The 18,587-nt window shown below is 42.2% G+C and overlaps 1 protein-coding gene across 6 annotated transcripts in view; it reads left to right on the forward strand.

The window, feature by feature from the left end:
* Window positions 1–18,533, forward strand: part of sema4d (sema domain, immunoglobulin domain (Ig), transmembrane domain (TM) and short cytoplasmic domain, (semaphorin) 4D) — a 39,820-nt gene extending 21,287 nt beyond the window's left edge. For 2 of the 6 annotated variants that reach the window (XM_040157442.1, XM_040157443.1), the window contains exons 4-17: window positions 5,440–5,573; window positions 7,040–7,185; window positions 7,280–7,342; window positions 7,493–7,591; window positions 7,708–7,801; window positions 7,990–8,106; window positions 8,666–8,817; window positions 9,509–9,684; window positions 9,833–9,989; window positions 10,281–10,503; window positions 10,879–10,991; window positions 11,439–11,611; window positions 11,862–11,908; window positions 12,411–14,254. In XM_040157442.1, the coding sequence (XP_040013376.1) occupies window positions 5,477–5,573; window positions 7,040–7,185; window positions 7,280–7,342; window positions 7,493–7,591; window positions 7,708–7,801; window positions 7,990–8,106; window positions 8,666–8,817; window positions 9,509–9,684; window positions 9,833–9,989; window positions 10,281–10,503; window positions 10,879–10,991; window positions 11,439–11,611; window positions 11,862–11,908; window positions 12,411–13,420 (2,667 nt within the window). In that variant the 5' untranslated portion in view covers window positions 5,440–5,476 and the 3' untranslated portion in view covers window positions 13,421–14,254. Of the gene's footprint in view, window positions 1–5,439; window positions 5,574–7,039; window positions 7,186–7,279; window positions 7,343–7,492; window positions 7,592–7,707; window positions 7,802–7,989; window positions 8,107–8,665; window positions 8,818–9,508; window positions 9,685–9,832; window positions 9,990–10,280; window positions 10,504–10,878; window positions 10,992–11,438; window positions 11,612–11,861; window positions 11,909–12,410; window positions 14,255–14,601; window positions 15,542–16,196; window positions 16,410–16,622; window positions 16,715–17,617 lie in introns of those variants that run through there. The other 4 variants (XR_005709686.1, XM_040157445.1, XM_040157444.1 and 1 more) reach the window with 4 other exon arrangements.
* The last annotated feature ends 54 nt before the right edge of the window (window positions 18,534–18,587 follow it).

Genomic DNA, 18,587 nt, shown 5'->3' on the forward strand with positions numbered 1-18,587 from the left:
AGAAACAAATTGCCAATAAATAAGCAGAGGAGAGTTTAAAAAAAACATCATGTATCCATTTTAATTAGGCAATGATAAACACATTTCCTTCAAGCCATCCAGTCACTCCAAACCAACATTGTCATTTTTTGCTGCATCTGGCTTCTCTGGTCATAGACTGGCCATCATTTTTTTTCTTTTTTTCTTTTTCAAATGAATGCATCCTGTGCTTTCATCCAGCCCCTTGATTACACTATGACAGGTCTATTAGAAAACCGTCACTAGAGCAGAAAAGCTGGCGGTGCTGCACTATCAGCCTTCCCACAGCTGGGTGGGTACTGTACAGATGGTCCTGATGATTAAGTCAGCAGCCATACAACTAAGAAAATATGGTGTATAGTTTGTGTCGTAGTGCTTGTCCCAGTGAGGCTCCCGGGGATATATCAGGCACCCTCAAGTAGTTAGACAAGAGAACAGTGGCTTCTCTGAAGGGCTGAATTGCCAATTGGATATAGACCTTTACTGGAGGTGTGAATGGTGACTTGACCGCAGCAGAAGTTAGTTTCCCTCAGAAGAAGGCGAACAACTTAAAAGTTTGTGTACAGCACAGTATGGAAATATCACACGGAACTGCCAAGAGAGACATTCTTTCCACAAAATGAACTATTTGAAGCACATTTCCCATTACACAGCCTGTTTGTGCGTGGTATTGTAGCAACAGACCAAAAAAAGCTTCCTCTTGGCGTGCTACAGCAAAAGGAAGAAGAGCATCTCTGTGCATTGATGCTGCTGGTGAGTGAGTACATGGAAAAGAGAACCGGTGAGGGGAAGAGAAGAGTGGGGTCGGAGATGTTGGCAGGCAGTGAATGTCCAAGTCCATCACATCAACCTCCACCGCGCTGTCTGTCCCCGCACTGCTCTCTGCTCGCAGGATGTGGACCGTCTTGTCTGACCTCTCTGCATTGGAAATGAAGTGACAAGTGGTAAAGGTGCTATTTGTGGTCCTACGTGACAAGTCATCCCTAACATTTCATTAGGGAGGTAGACTCTGTCATTCTATCATCATCAGCAGGTATGGACAGGAACTGCAAACTCAGTGGTTAAGTCTGGTTATTCAGCGATTTTTAGTATTATGACGATCGGTTCAATCATAGTGAAGTAACTGGCACACCCCTGATGATTTGTTTGTGTTGCATGAAGACTTTAAAGCACTATCCAGACAAATTTTATTTTATTTTATTTTATTTTCTCTCTTTAACACTCCTAACACATTCGGAGTTGTCGCGCACAGATAGGCGCAGCTCCAGTTTCCCCCCTCTGTGTCCTCTGTCCTCAGTGGGCAGCCTGCCAATATCTGTGCCCAGTTTAACAGCGCAGTGCTGGGAACCCCAAGGCCCCGAGCAGGTGTCAACCTCCCTGCCCAGCCAAAGGAGCTGAGAGGGAAACACAAAAGGCTCAAAGAGACCTGCCAGCATGGTAACGGTCTTAAATATCCCCAGCCCAGTATGGCCACTCCTCTAAATCTCTCAGCAGCATAAGGTAGCTGCCAGTATGCTCTGTCTGCTACTGTAACACTGGCTCTCAAAGAGGGTGTTTTTTTTTTTTTAAGCTTTGCCCTAAATGGGGCTCGGAGTGGTGAGATTGATAGAGGGCATCAGGAGTGCACAGATACAGGGATGCGTCTCATTTGAAGCTTTTATTTATGCAGTGTGCCCCTACAGGATTGTTTCACAGCGAAATTTTGTCTGTCTGGGGTTTTCATCACGGATTCAGTATTGTTATCTCATCCATTCATGCTGTGTCTACGTCACCCCCTTTCTTTCTCCCTGGTTCTGTTTAACAGTCACAGTTTCTTCTGCTGTCAGTAGACAGTTTTATGGATCATTTTTACAGGATGCTTCCAGATCCAGGTCTCATGGGCTTGTGCGATCTCTGAAAGCACTGGCTTGGCTCAGGGCTGTCCTTACGGCTAAGCTGTCCTGGCATTTACATTGGCAAGAGTGTAAAAGAACTGTATGAGAGGGAGAAGCGATGCTCTTCTTTCTCTTTCGCTCTCTGTCCTCTCTCCTTTCACTCTCTCTCTCTGTTCATTGTCGACTACTCTGCAGTGATGATGTGGATGTGATGGGGGGAGGAGTGGAGTGGAGTAGAGGCTGCCCTCATCTTTAGTAAACAATAGGTCCTTGTGTATTTGACCCCCTCTCTAGCAGAGTGGAGTCCATGGCTAGGGCTGAAGCCGGGATGGAATTCCATCTTTGCCTGATTTTAGTGGGTGGAAACCCTCACAAAAAACCCCGCAAAACCAACAATCGTAGTATTAGTGGGGTCATACCTCTGTGGCCATTTGTTCTCATTTACAGCCAAATCAATAATCAATTATCATTCTCCCCCTTTTTTTTCTCTTGTTGAGGTGGCCCTGTCAATACGTGCTGTGCCACACGATCCCCCCCTGTCTGGGTAACTGACTGCTAACCTATATTTGAGGGGAATGAGCCACGGTGATGCTGCTAGGTCAATAAAAAGCGGTTGACAATGATTTAATTGTTCTGTGACCTTATCATTTGTTCTATAAATTTGGTTAAAAAATCTTAAATGAGGACAAATGACCTGAAAAAGCAGTTAGAACATTTCATGTTTTCCTTGTAAGATAGCATCTTGCATCTTTTTATTCACTGGGTTTTCCCTTCGGCCACTTGATTGTAATTTTCCGTGAAAACAATTCTTTTCAATAGCTTGCGTGCTAATTAAATCCATGCTTTTTGGACATGGTGAGACAGCTTTCGGGTTCCTGGTGAGTGAAAAATGTTATCTCAATCCTCGTCTTACAAGGCTCCTGCTAACCTTTTTATCCCCTTCCTCTCGTCACCGGCCCACCCATTGTGCAGAGGTGTGCTGCGGGTACTTCGGCTTTCTCTCGAAAACCAGAATAACCTGTTTTGTGCCAGATCACTTTACTCTCTGAGAAAAGTGAAGTAAGTGAGCGACCTGACCAGTCAGATCCACCTTCCTTCTGCTTGTTACTATGTCTGTGAATGCAAAATGCAGGCGGAAAATATTTACAGAAGCAAGCGACAGTCATGTCTAATAATGTTCCTTTTACATAATTGGATCAAGAGAAAGGAAACACTTCAGCTTTACAATTGAATTATGTCAATGAATCACTTTCTGAGTTAATACAATTTCAGTGTTGATATATTTACAAGTGAAACAAGGTAATCAGTCCTCCGTCCATGTCAGAATGAGGATAGTTGAAAAATAAACCTCAAGGGTTGTTTTTTTTTGCATGTGCAATTAATTGCTGTGAATTTGGCAAACATGGCGTGTATTACAGGCAGGGCTGAGAGCAGATTTAGAGATTTATTTTAATATTTTACTTGAGCTTTAAAGCTTGTGCTTTCCCCCCAGCTTTTCTGTTGACCTAAAACTGCCGACAAATAAACGTGGTTTGCTCAGCCGTCAAGATATGAACTGTGTAGATAAAAATGAGTCCCAACAAAATGACCGACTGATGCCATTTTGGCATTGTTTTCTATTTAACAATATGTCGGGCCATTATAAACTAAGGGTATCACATATTAAATCACTTCTCGGCATTTGGGAGTAATTAATGCAGTGACTTGCACTTTAAAGTTAAGTGCCAAAGGACAATGTCTGGCTAGAAAGATGACATCCTAAGGTTTTATTGAATATGACAACATTAGTCTCCTGAGGTGGGTCAGGATAAGTTTTACACACGCAAATGGCACAGGGAACCCTAATGGAATCCTTATCAGGCACATCCTGAGGTGAATGAACCAGGAGAGAGCTGATAAAATGCAAAAAGATCACAATGCTCTACAAAGTGGCAAACGGAAAACGACACCTGCATCTGATAAGAGCTGATAGCTAACAGGCATGCTGTCATCGTCCTCATCATCCTCGTCGTCATTGTCGTCATCATCAGCCGAGGCAATCTGATACACTTATTACTGTGTCTCAACAATAGTGCTGTGCAGAATAACAAGTTTTTAATAAAAAGCGGGATTTTATTAAGCCCGAGGTGTTAAGTTGTTGCATAACGCACAACAGTGCCGTTGTGAGATGAACCCTGATATGACGTGTCATGCGGTGGTCATAACACACATCACATGAACCGCACTGCTAATAGTTTTATCACGCTCATTAATTTGCATCTCAGCTGCATGTGTATTTTTTTTTTTTTTTTTTTTTTTTTTGTATTATTATTATTATTTTTTACCTTTTTTTTTGTGTGTGTGCTGATACAAACTACAATGGGTGATTTTCCTGCTGCTGTAACTCCACATCCATCGGTTTTTCTGATTTTGTTATTGAGCTCACATTTCTGAAAGGGTTCCAAAAGCAACCGGTTGGTTACAAGATAGCCTTTAAATGTTCTGCCTTTAGCTGACAGTACGAAAACTGCAAATGGCTTTTTTTTTTTGTTTGTTTCTCAACCCGTATGAGAGTTCACTTCCTTTGTTTTGCGGTGTATTAGATAAAATAACTGCTGACTAATGAACACAAAGGAGAAAGAACGTGAGTGGCATTAACCCCTGATGTATGGACGACTGTTGTAGAGCCCAGCTGATTTTTGTGTACATTATTTCCTTAAAAACCAACATAAAGAGCACATGAATTTAAAAAAAAAAAAAAAGTGAAATGAAAAATTTCACAAACACATCCAGACAGTTCATGTCTAATAAAAAAAAAACATAATTTAGGCACACAGGGGTTTTGGATATTATTACATGTGCAATATAGTATTTCACAACAACAAACCTAAGTAGTCATAGTCATATAGAGCTGCAACTATTTATTTTCACTATTTATTAACATGCAGATTATTTTCCTGATGAATTAAGTCTATAAAATATTGAAAAAAAGTAAAAAATGCCCATTACAATTTCCCAGAGCCCAAAGTGATGTCTCCAAATTGCATGTTTTGTTCGACCAACAGTTCAAAACCCAAAGATCTCTGACTGACATGTCAAAGAAAAACAGAATATACTGACATCTGAGAAGCTGAAACCAGTAAATGGTTGGCATTTAGCCCTGAATTGACAAATCATTGCAGCCCTAGTGTCATAAATACAGTGGTCAGAAGGTTTTTTCATATAAAAAATATCATCTATATTTCACATGTGAAAACATGAATTTGACATGTATTTTTATTTTGAGAGAAGTGTTTTTTTTTTTTTTTTTTATTGTGCAGTTTCTGTCCAAAAGATCATCTTTCATGCATGTGACGTGCTGTACTAACCTGAGCAATACAAAAGAGGATGAATCAGTCCTGCCAGCTTTCAGTATGAGGGAAGTGGATTTGATGCCTGTCCCCTTTTTAGCGTCTGTGCTGCATGATAAGATCAGGCTGAGAGAAACTCATTCTACGTCCGTGTGAAATACTTTTACATCAGGTTTTAGTGTGTCACTTTACTTTTGCCTGTGTGTGTATCTCTGCAGAGGAAACTTGACAGTTCCGAAGCTATCAGAGTCTAATATGGGATTTGGCGTGCTGGGAGTGTTTCTGGGGCTGCTCCTGGAGGTGTCCACCCACGGACCCCATGCTGTGCCTCGGACTTCCTGGAGACACCAAGGTAAGGCGTAATGTGCATAACATTATATAAATGTCTTGTATCTAATCGATGAAAAAATTGGTTGTTATGTGAGGGACAAGGAAACTGTTTGCGGTTTTGATAACTGATAATTCATGAGGTTAAAAATTTCAAACATGTTTTGATCTGAGTATAAGTTAGCCCATACAACTACTAATAAGTGTATAACTAAGTGAAAATGGAACTAAGAAAGCAATTTAATGGTAACTTTCAGTGGCATTTATTTTTTTACTTCTCTGATCTCATGTTTTATATATTTGTCAACCTATCAAATATTCCATGTATTAATTATTTGGGTTTTTTTTGTTTTTGTTTTGCTTGCAACACCCCTATACTTCTGTGTTACTTTTACAGAATTATTTTCCCTTTGAAATCTAAACCATTTCTGGTAAAAGTAACTCAGAAGCCCCGATGCGGATTTAAATTGAGTCAATGGACACCAAGTCTAAAGGCACTCAGTTTGGGAAGTCACGCTTGTTAGTCTGGGTTGGTATTCATGAGCTTGCATGATCTCAAAACAAGAAACAGGAGACACTAATTTAAAGTTCAGTTCCTCTACAGGCAATGCTGGGAGAACTGAATTTTCACAGAGAGAGATAAATAATATATCAGAGTTCTTATTTTGCTCTGTGCATCTCAAGGTTCACGGCAGATTGCTTGGTTCCACCTGTTTCCTTTATTTATCTTGACAGACTGCCCTCAGTCTCACCACAGGCTCTTGAATTAGAGCATTAAGTGTCAGGCGAAGTTGTGTTTGCATGCTGCCGTTTACATAAATAGCTCAAGTAACTCAAGTCACTCTGTTAGAACCAGTACGGCTCCCCCATTAACAAAGTTCCTAAACTCACTGCGGCGCAGTCACTGTTGCAGTCAGTCAGTCAGTCAGTGAGGGTATTTGCTTTCATCATTGTGGTGTTTATGTCCAGGCACCTGCAATCTGAACCCCCTTGCACCTGGCACAACCAAAGCCATCCAAACACACACTCTCCACTAGGTTTGCCATGCAGCACAACACACTGTACAAGTGATACACTCACGTAATGCCAATGTGTCATAATTAGAAAGGCAGAAACATCTATGTTTGAGAGTTGAGCCTCCGCAGTAATCAGAGTTGTGTTTTGGTGGCCTTATCCTCCACACTACATCTGTGGTCTTCGTTGACATTTGTGGTATCTGCTGGCGTACCCCTGATGAACCCAAGGTGCAAAATAACCCTGCTGCAACTGGAAACAACACTGATGAGGATGATGAACGGGAACCCGAGTCGTAAAACAGTCCCGTAGAGTAAAACCAAAACAATGAGCTGAAGGACGGTAAAACACAAAAACTGGAGATCAGGGTGATAAAAATATTGATCAAAGCAGCTTGAAATTAAATTTGTCCAAACTTTTGAATACATATTTTGATAGGTAAAAGTTGCATCTGAACACACATCCTTTTGTGTTCAGATTTAGATCTGATGGAGTTTTCAGAGCCCGGGATCTTCAACTACTCTACATTGTTGCTGAGTGAGAAAAGGGATGCACTGTATGTTGGAGCCAGGGAGGCCATCTTTGAGCTCAGCAAGAAGAATGTTACAGTCAGAAACAACAAGGTATCAAATTATAAATAAGATTTGTGACAAACTGAGATAAAAAAATAATATATTATTTGAAAAAGTCTTTTTTTTTTTTTTAACCATTTTTAAGGTTCAGTGGACGGTTGCAGAAAACCCCATGATGATGTGCACGCTTAAAGGAAAATCAAAAGAGGTTGGTTCAATGCCATATTTTAATGTTGTTTTATCATTCTTAACCTGTATGGTTTCAGAGCAACTATCTATTGTTTCTATTGTTATAAATAAACAGTCTACAATAAAACATCCGTGTATTTTAAATTGTTAATCGAATGTTGCTTTCCAGAGGGATTGTCTAAACTACATTCGAGTGCTCCAAGTCGTAGACGAGGAGCGGCTGTATGTCTGTGGCACACATGCCTTTCAACCTCAGTGTGATTACTTGGTAGGTTAATGCTCAATCCCTCCTTTTACTGGGAACATCGCACTGCACAAATAAACGTGTCCGGGCTCGCCAGTCAACGCAGCTACCTTTAACTGAAATGTAATCTCCTCTTCCAGAACCTCGCTGACTTTTCGTTGGACGGTCGACCTGAAGATGGCAGGGGAAAATGTTCCTTTGACCCCTCACAAAGCTTTACCACTGTCATGGTTGGTGAGTTGAGGCCAGTCTTATCTCATTTCACAAAGAGCTTTTTTGGTTGTCAGCCTGCTGCAAAATGCATAATAATCCTCAATAATCTCTCTTTTTTTTTTTTTTTTTTTTGGGAGGGTGGCAAAATGGATTCACTGGACAATAAGTGGCTTTTTTTTTGGTTGCCTCATTGTCTGCTTTTCTATCAGATGGAGAGCTGTACTCAGGGACAGCTTATAACTTCTTGGGCAGTGAACCGATCATTTCCAGATACTCTCCATACCAGTCCCTGCTAAGGACAGAGTACTCCACATCATGGCTCAATGGTGAGTTGGAAAAATAGGTGGCAAGGGAACATTTTAAATAAATTTAAAGATAGTTCGGATGTGGGGAGGGGATTTTTAAAATGATTTTCCGAAGCATGGAAAAAGATTTTGTGTCTGGTAGAGATATCCCGAGCCAATCCTAATTATTGGTATCGGGACCGATCTGGAAGCATTTTAATGGATGTGTATCAGCTGCGTAAAGCCTATCAAAATAAGGTGTCAGACTACAGCTGTTTTTTTTTTGTTTTTTTTTTAAGTGTGTCAGTTACATATTTAGTCAACATCTAAGTAATTGTAAGCATTGGATTGGACTTGGTATCGGCAGAGACCGACTATTAAAGGATTTGGATTGGAAGCAGAGCCAAACAAAACTTGACTGGGACATCCCTCGTTGAAAAGACGTCTCTACAGGCTTCTGATAAATTATGTGTAGCAGCACCCTCAGGAACTGGAATACAATGAGGCTTCCACAATAACAGATCAATCGTCCTAGTCTTCCTTCCCTATGGACCCCTTTACCAACAACTCTCCCCCTCTCCCCTCTCTGCTTTCTTTGCAGAGCCCAGTTTTGTTTTTGCCGACGTGATCAGAGAAGGGAGAAACAGAGCATATGGTGAGGACGACAAAATATACTACTTCTTCACTGAGGTGTCCGTGGAGTACGAATTCTTTGGCAAGCTGCTCATCCCCCGGGTGGCGCGCGTCTGTAAGGTCAGAACACGTCATGTTACCATCTGTACATACCGGCAGCATCCGCCCCTGTGTTTGCATGTGTTTCTCTGTGTAGAGTCATCTTCTCCTTCCTTTACTCTGACCTGTTTTCTTGATATAGCCTGAGCTCATAACACAGCATAAATTAGCTAAAGACGGTCGGTAATTTTGCTATTTATTGTGTCATGCGCAGGGAGGAGCCCAGCTGGTGTCAGACGGCAACAGAACTTACATATAAGATTGTCCTGTTCCCAGAGCCACAAAAAGTTTCCCTTCCTAAAAATATAACAACCAGACGTGAATGATATTAAACTAAAAAAAAATGCAGCCCTTAAATCATCAAACACCAAAAGGACTTAAACTTTATTCTCATGTAAATCACATAAAATACGAAGCCTTTTCTCTTCAGGGAGACCACGTACGTGAAAGTAACTGTGCACACAGACATGTACTCCCAATAGCTCTGTAATGAATTTGGGTGTTTCCCAAAAAGCCAGTAGCATAATGTGAAACAGGAAACATCAGTTCATTTGATCGTATTATCAGACTTTAACTGCTGTCGTACGTATTATTAAACTGCACATACACTCATACACCGGCCACTCCGTCTTTCTCCTTTCATCTGTTTTTCTTCAGCCTCTTTCCTCTGCCTCTCCCCGCACTGCCTAATGTCTTCAATATCCCACCGCAGGGTGACCTCGGTGGGCAGCGCACGCTGCAGAAGAAGTGGACGTCCTTTCTAAAAGCTAAACTGGTGTGCTCCATGCCCGAGCTCAACTTCGTCTTCAACGTAGTGCATGACGTCTTCATCCTGAAGGAGTCAGATTGGAGGGAGACGGTCATCTATGGCGTCTTTACCTCCCAGTGGTCAGTGATTTGAAGGTCTTGAGCAGGGGATCAGTTGGGAGAAGGAAAGGAAAAAAGTGGGGTATTGCAATATAACGCAGGTCCTTATATTCGCTTCTCTTCCCTCCCTCATTTCTCTCCCGGCCCCATCATCATCCTCGTGCCCCAGGGGTAATGTGGGCTTGTCAGCTGTGTGCGCCTATAACATGACAGCTGTGGAAGATGTCTTCTCTAAGGGCAAGTACATGCAGAAGGCCACAGTGGAGCAGTCCCACACCAAGTGGGTGCGGTACAACGGCATCACCCCTTTTCCACGTCCTGGAGCTGTAAGTACTTTGAACACAACTGAGCTCAGTTTTGTGGAAACCTTTGCACAAACTTTGTGTAGCCCAAGGCTAAGAGGATCTTAATTTAGTAATTACAAAACTGGATTTAAAAAACAAAACAGGCTGGTTTCCCATAAACAGTTAAAAGCTACTTCATATTTTTTAACTTAGAATCAGTTTAGTCCAGGACCAGTCTGTATCCATGCTTTTTGACGGAATAACATTTCTTACATTATACTGCGCATATATTGAAAGTGAATATACATTGTCATTTTTTTCCTCCTCCACCAGTGTATTAACAACCTGATGCGACAGCAGAACATTAGCAGCTCTCTCCACCTGCCAGACAAGACCCTTCAGTTTGTTAAGGACCACCCACTGCTGGAGGATCCCGTCCTGCCCATCGGCAACGGGCCTCGCCTCATCACCAAAGACGTCAACTACACTCAGATCGTTGTAGAGAGGGTCCGAGCGCTCGATGGGAACATTTACGACGTAATCTTCACTGGAACAGGTTACAACGCATCTGTTATCACTTACCATACCAAGTTGATATCGTTATAAATAAGGATGTCCTTACATTAGCCCCTGAGTGCTGAACCTGGCTCATTTTAATTATGAATGTGCTGGTGCAGTGCCCAAATCTAGTATTTACTTTATCAAGTATTTATTGAAATATATTAAAGTAAAGTCAATGCACTAAAATAAACAAAGTAAAGACTGGTCTGTATAGCTGATATCCCAGAATTAAAGAGTGCCTTGAGTGGCCATGTGTATTGATCATAGTCTGATCATTCAATACATCCCTAGTCATAATTTCAATTAGAGAGGCTTGTGTGTGGCTTTTACCTGGGCTGAATGACTGACACTTGACCATTTTCATCTCTAGATAAGGGAGTCCTGCACAAGTCGGTGGTGTTTGAAGGAGATGTTCACATTGTGGAGGAGACACAGCTACTGAAAAACTCTGAGCCCATCAAGAACTTAGTGCTGTCCTCAGAGGTCAGTGACTTCTGTGCAAAGACACAGCTGCAGCTCAGAGAGTATATAGACAGGCATTGTGTCTATGTGGTGGTATATAACTGTGTATTGTGCGTGTATGTGACATGTGGTTGTAGAAAGTATTACCAAGTAGATGGCGTGACTTTTAAAAGCAAAACCAACAGTTCCTCTAAATCAGATGAAACAGCGCATTTGCTTTTGTTGTAGCGTGCGTTTGTGGTTGTCTGGAGTTTGCGTTGCAACTTTTACAGACAACAATTTTGATGATTTTACTTTTTGACGTGATTTGCAGACTTGTCTTGTGTGTGTTTTAAGCAGTCATCTGTGTGACCCCCCCCAAACCTAGTCCAGTTCCAAAGTTCTCAATAAATTGTATTATTAATGTGAGAAAAAGTTTGTGCACCCTTTCTTTGGCATATGTATGTGAACAACCTCCTGCTTCCACAGACACGATCCCTGTATGCTGGCTCAGACTCGGGTGTAGTCCAGTCACCCACGGCCTTCTGTGGCAGGTATCCATCCTGCAATGACTGTGTCCTGGCTCGAGACCCCTACTGCGCCTGGGACAGTCATACTGCTGCTTGTGTCAATATCTTTGATGCGTCCGGCCAACAACCTGGGTAACTCGCCATCAAGCTCGATTTGCAACGTCCTGTCACTCGATCTATCACTCTGTCTTCATCCTACATACCAGCACACGACTCATGCATTATTATACTGGTTAACCAAAGCAAAACAACCATCGAGAGACATCTTTACTGATACTCCATCCAGTCTGACCTGTTTTACTGTCTCAGACTAGATATTTCTTTGTTTCAGGGTGGGTGCATATTTGAGGCTCATGAAAATAATGCTTGTTTGTTATTTCAGGAACCTAATCCAGAGCCTGAATGGTGACGCAGACAAGTGTCCTTCAGGTAGGCTGCCACATGCTCACACACGGCCTGATAGAGAAGCTTTTCAACGTGGATAGTGAAAGTAAAACAAACCATCAGTTTGTGACACAACTGTCTTAAATTTGTTTTGGGCTGGGTTTTTTTTTTTTTTTCCAAATTGCTCAGTAATCAAGAACCCGCCATATAAATCATGTGGGTGTGACCTGGGATACTGGTTTTCCCAGAGGATATAGTATCACAACATAAGCCGAATGCTATAATGTTTTCACTCTCAAGGCTGCATTAGTTGGGCTGAGTGAAACAATGAAATTCTCCACCTGCTTTGACTTCGTATCACATTACAGGATTGTTTCTGAAAGTTTCCTCAGGTTAGAATAACTTCGTGAAGCCCAGTCCCAAATGGAAACCATTTTGTATGATTCCTCCCTTATCAACATCTGCTTTAAGCAGGATACACAAAACTTGCTACTAGATGAGACTTAAACTCTCCAAAAGTCATTATTCTCTCTGCTTTGCCTCGTAGTGTCAGGTCTGTCTCAGAAGGACTACCAGCATGTGACAGTGAAACCGGGGAGCTCTGTTGAGCTGCCGTGCCTGGTACCCTCCAACCTAGCCCAGGTGATGTGGAAATCCAACGGCTCGGTTCTCACCGAGGCCTCTCGATTCCAGCTCATAGGCGAGAATGGTCTCCTTATTTACAGCGTGGCTCCGGAGGATCAAGGTCACTATGAGTGCTGGTCCGTGGAATGGGCCCCCGCCGCTGGGAAGAACTTCAGCCGCCTCCTGGCTGGATATGTCCTGACACTGGATCTCCCACCCGGAGCCCCACAACAGGCGGGCCACGTGACCACCACCCTCGGCAGCCAGGAGACATCTAGCACACATGCTACTGAAGGTAATGGTAAGACAGACAGAGCCCCACTAACTTCGGCCTTCGCCCCTCCCAGCTTCACAGCCTCAGTCCTCTTCACCTCCCCACCCCAAACTGACTCATCACTAACCCTACCCCCTAGCAGTACAATCAAGTTCCAGTCAAAGCAGCATTTTCCCCCGAGCTCCAATGCTCCCCGCCCGGACAGCCAGGACCCAGCGGCTGAGTATTTGCAGCACAACAACAGCATCGCCCTCCTCTTCCTCTTCCTCCTGTTTTTCCTCCTCTTCCTGGCTGCATTGGCCTACAACTGCTACATGCAGTATCTTCCTGCTCCCTGCCTGCGTATGCGAGCTGCTCTGTTGGGCAGTCACAAGAGCGCCCATCAGCCTGAGTATCGGGCCTGTGAAGCAGGTCTAATGGAAGCATCTGCGACTGAGAAAATTAACATGACGGCGCAACCAACACAGAACGGCAGCCAAACCACCCAAAACCTCCGGGCGCTCCGTGACACCGGGTATGAGACTGAGCCGGAGTGCGGCAACGGTCGGATCCCCTCTCACGGTTTCGGGGACGACAGCCCATCCCAGGAGAAACCCTTTGATGTGGACTGTGAATCTCAGCCCATCGAGTTTGCAGATGCAGATGAACCTTACTGCTAGCCAGAAGCCCCTCTGTTCTGCTTTCACTTCTCTTAGCATAGAGACGACTTGTAGGGGGGGTCACATTCTTGCCACATCTTCCCACGATTCACACGTCTAAGTGGTGTCCTTTTTATGTGGAAGTATGTTCAGTGTACAGCATCGAGTGAAGTTTGATCATTACAAGGCGTTAGTCAGGCATCCTACTTGCCACTCCTGAGATTTAACTCCGGCTTTCTGATTTTGGGCTTTTGATGATAAAGCGAAACTGTACTCATTGAAGCTGCACCCTCTCAGTTTAGTCCAGCAAGTAAAGCTATTTCTTAAATTCCAAATTGGAAACATTGTTTACCAAATTGGTAAGTTACTGTGATGTTTTCCGAAGTGGAATCATGTTTTTGTACAGTTTGGGTCACAAATAATCTCTTAAAGCTTTTGCATTTTTTTTTTTTTTATTTTTTCAAAGCAATGTGGCTATTGGATGTGGGTAAATGCTTCAACATTATAGTGTTTTCTCAGGGAAGATTTGCTCAGTATGCTGTAGCCTTGCTTTGTTGTACAGTGTTGCCATCTGCAGCACCAGGTACGTGGGCCTTAATCTCACCCAGTGAGGTGGCAATGTAGGGTTTGAAAGTCAAAAAAAGAACGTGAAAACGTGAAACAAATCAAACCCCCGTCTTGTGTAGACTCATCCTGCGCGACAGGGTTGAGTCTCTCTGTATTTTATTTTTTTCCTCCCTGTGACGTACACATTCCTACATGGATAAAACTCTGATGGTCCTGTGTATTAACCACTACTAGTCATCTTACCTTATGTGGTTTGTTAATAACATAAATATGTACAGTAAGACATGATGCTTGATAATGTCTTTCATCATTTTTTCTTTTTCTAAAACAGCCCTGGAAACAATCTGAAGTTATTTTTTACTATTATTTTTAATGAAACGTTCAGTTTTAGAACATTTTCAGAGAATTATTATTTAAGATGAGTCACATCTGTGGTAATATCATTTTGTCCATTGTGTAAGTAGTTATGACTTTCCTCTTTTGTTTTTTTAAATTTTATTTATTGCAGCAGATTTGGTTTTTAGATCCTAGCCCTCATTCATTAGTCCTCCTTTTGTCTGTTTTGCATGTCCACCCTTGTTTAGATTTCCTATTTTCCTCAATACTCTTTTTTTCCATCACTCCCTCCCTCACAGCCTCCTCTTCTGTCGACACTTCATCTTCCCTGTCCTCCTCTGGAAGTAGCACTACCTCTGCCATCCCTTTCACCTCCTCCTCCTCCTCCTCCTCTTCTTCCTCCTCTGCTTCCACCTCCTCCTCCACTGCCAAGCCCCACACTGTGGAGGCTCGGGAGGCAGAGGTGAGACTTTTGCCTCCCCTGCTGAAGGACCAGGCCTGGGGGGTTCATGCCCAGGAGGCCTTCCTGCTCTTCTGCCTCGCCTTGGGTGAGTGGTGCCTCCGACAGTGACTCAGCTCACACCGCAAAAACCAAACTCTCCTCGGTTTGGAAAGCTTCTCCTCTCACTTTTTAACCCTCCCTTTTCTCTATGCCATTTTTTTTCCCCACTCATTCTCTTTCCTTTATAATTCTTGCATGACACCGTTTCCCAAAGCATAAACTAAACATGGAGCGTGTGGGTATATGTTTCTGGATTTGCCTAAAAAACAAGCCTGCCCTTTGCTTAAAGGGGTCTGACTCGCAGAAAAGAGTTCATCTCCATTTAGGTGTCTTGCAAGATACCTGTATCACAAGTGAATGTTTGAAAAGACAAAGCTAGGATTCAGTATTAAACTGTCCACCTCTCAGTGATTGGTTGTCTCATAGTTCTAAATTCTTTGTCAATGAAACGTTCAGTTTTATATATATTATTGTGTAACAGGACTTTAATGTGAAACATGTAAAATGTAGAAGTGGATCCTTCTCATCCGGGGTGTTAAGAATCTCTTCAGAACAAATTATTGTAGGCATAGTTGTCTTACACCGCAAACTTTCAATTTTTGTGCCTGTAAACAAGTGTAAATATATTTGTATATATGGAAAAATCCCTTTGGAAGATGTACATAAATCTAGGGGACCTTTTGGGGCTGTTGCTCTTAGTAGGGAGGCTAAATAAATCTTGTCAAATGTTTTCAACACTTGCTTGTTTTCTTAAGTTTTTGACTTCAGTCATTTCTTGTATTTTTAAACTGTGGATAATCACAAAACGTGCTACAGAATACTACTGTATGCGGCTAAGAGATTGTGATCCTTCTGCATATTCTGAAAATATGATCATAAAAAATTGTTGAAAATCCTAGTGAATTCACCAGAAAATAATTTTACTTCACTGTAAACTTCGGAACGTGCAGCTCAGTAAGTCTGGCTTCATCAGTAACTCAGCCTGTTTAAGATGCACTGAATAGCAGAGCTGAGATCGGGCATCAAGCACATGTACGCATTCGACCTTTTATTTGTACAATCAGAGCAGTTCACTTTCCTTTGCATGGGTTCCCAGTGTACACAGGAAAAATATAAGCAAAGACAAAAATCCAACAGACAAACAAAACTTTACAAGACTGGAAATTAAAGATTGGTATAAAGTTTTACAAAAACAGCATTACATGAAATCAGAACCGAACAATATGGGCTGAAGCTTTATTCAGTCATGCCTCTAGAACTGTTCACTGAAACTGAACGCCACAAACGGACCTGTCAAAGGCAAGTATTCCCATTTCATGTACAGCACGTCCATGTGGAGTGTCCGCAATTCGACCATCATGGGTCAACATAAAGTTCGATTCTGTCCCTCAGGTCCCAGTGATGTCCACATTCACTGGCTAGTAAATGGACACAGTCTGGACACCCCCATAATGGAGTACCGCCGGCCACTGGGTCAGAGAGAGGTAATAGTGAGCAGCTGGCTCCGAGAGGGGCCGTTGATCAAGGACGCCCGTTACCACTGTGTCGCTGAGGCCAGCACAGGAAATGACATGTCTGAGGTGGACCTCCGCCTCACTGTTGGAGGTACTTGGTGTTGAATGGCTGCAACAATTATGTTTTTGAGTATTAAAACCTGTTACGTCTCCAAAATTTGAGATACATTGTGATCACAGTAATGCATGTAGAGCGGTAACAGGATAGAGGGCCAAGACCAGGCCCTGGGACTGGATGTTTAGTAGTCTTGAGATGGACATTTGTAATGGTTTTATATCCATAAAAGATGTTGTTACTTGACAGATGAGGAGAGCGTTCCGTCCAGGGATTTGAACCAGTGGAGAAGTGCACTCACAGAGCATGAGCAACTGCTTAAAAGATGGGAAAAGGCCTGGGTAGGTCTATGTTCTTGCATGCAAGTGTGTTTCCTCCCAATCTCATAAACGGTATTGCACAGCTGCCCGTGTTGAGTCTGACCATTTTTAACCTGCCTTTGCATGTTTGGCTTTAGGCAAATGGTTTGAACTGTCTCTTTGCATTAGTGAAGTGCAAAGTCCAGAATTATTGGGCCAGTGGCAGATAATTTCCAACACAAAGCTACAGTAAGCCAGTTGATTTCTATCCATGAAATTAACGGTTTTAGTGTTATGCAAATGATCCTTATTCTACAGTGTTTTCCAGTCTAAGGCATATGTAAACTTTAAGGTACACTTACGGAGCTAACTTAATGTCACTGCATTTAACTACATTTCTGCACCACATGATCTATTAACCACATCCAGCTAGTCATGTTGAAGATAACGAAACGCTTACTAATCAGATTCCTCCAAAAATACATGCACAAGTCTTGTGAAATTTTTCACTGCACTTGTTGAATTTCTTATTGGAAGCAAGTTGTTGGTCTCATTAATACAGATTTGATTTGACCTCACTTTTCTGTCTCCTATTTCTACTATTTTTTTTTTCCCCATTTAGGTTCAGATTGATTAGTGTGGCTACATTTGTACTACTTGCATGCATCAAGTGTTAGCTGGACCAGGAGAAGATTTAAGTTCCCTCATTGCAAAACAGTTTGGTATGGTAAACTAGTTTAACTTTAGCCTGATAATCAGACTGAATTTCAACATTTCGTTTCATAATTTGAATTTTAAAACTGATAAAATCGTAAATGACAGTAGTTTTTCATGACTTAAGTGCATTTGGTGAGATTTTAGTACATTAAACACCAACCCCTAAATATTTCTTTCACGTTTACATCCTCCTCTGCTTGTACAGTGCAACTGTTTTTCCCTCCACAGGAAAGCTGTGATGGCCACTGACCTCTGTGAAGATGACATGAGCTTCACTTGTGTTGGCTGAATCTAGGTGTGAACATGGTCCTCAGCCCAGGTCGACCCCATTTTTGACACTGTAACGATCATAACAAGATAGAATTTATCAAGATGTCCCAGTGTCACTTCTTATATAGGAGTTCGCTGTTCCGTGAAGCGGAGAATTCACAACACCTACCTTCTGCAGGGGCTCACCTGGTTGTGGTGATGGACGGTGCTGGGACTCCTACCAAGCCTGACGAGGAGATGAAGCTCATTGGTTGCCTCAGTCTGACGACATTTTGGCTGCCTTTCTACCAAAACTGCATTAATTCCTATTTTTATTGATGAAATGAACGTCCTAAAAGCAGTGCTTGTATGGAACAATAAAACTGGTGGTATATGAGGTACGCTGATAAATATATGTAGATGATGCAGCATCTCTGACATAGCAGGCCTGGTTTATAGTGTGATTTATTTTAAGATGTTTGCATGTTCACTGCCTTCCAAAGCCTGTTTGGTCCTTCACAGCTACCTTTGCAGTTTGAAATTTTTATTTGAGAATATAGTGTCTTTAATCTTTATTGGGCCTGTTTTTTGTTTTTTCTTTTGTTGTTCTTCCAGAGTGTCTAAGCCCAAGCTTATTCAAAGGTTTTGATTCCAGGAATGGAGCAGGTTACGGTGGGAAGTCTTTTGAACCACAGTATACCTCTTATGTTTGACATTCAGTGAGATTGTATCACCCAAAGTGAATTCAGATAAGACCACAGCATTCAAGAGGACTTAAAATTCAAGGATGGTATTGGTGGATTTGTTAGATTGCACCTTCCTGCTTTCTGTCTGCAGTTACTTTTTCTTCACATTAAAACTGTGACTACCTATTTGCCTTTGAAACAGAATTAAATGGAGATTGTCTTATCTGTTGCTTACATTGATTTAAATGTCAACGCAATACATT

This window comes from Xiphias gladius, chromosome 20 (assembly GCF_016859285.1).
Source record: "Xiphias gladius isolate SHS-SW01 ecotype Sanya breed wild chromosome 20, ASM1685928v1, whole genome shotgun sequence".
NCBI lineage: Eukaryota > Metazoa > Chordata > Actinopteri > Istiophoriformes > Xiphiidae > Xiphias > Xiphias gladius.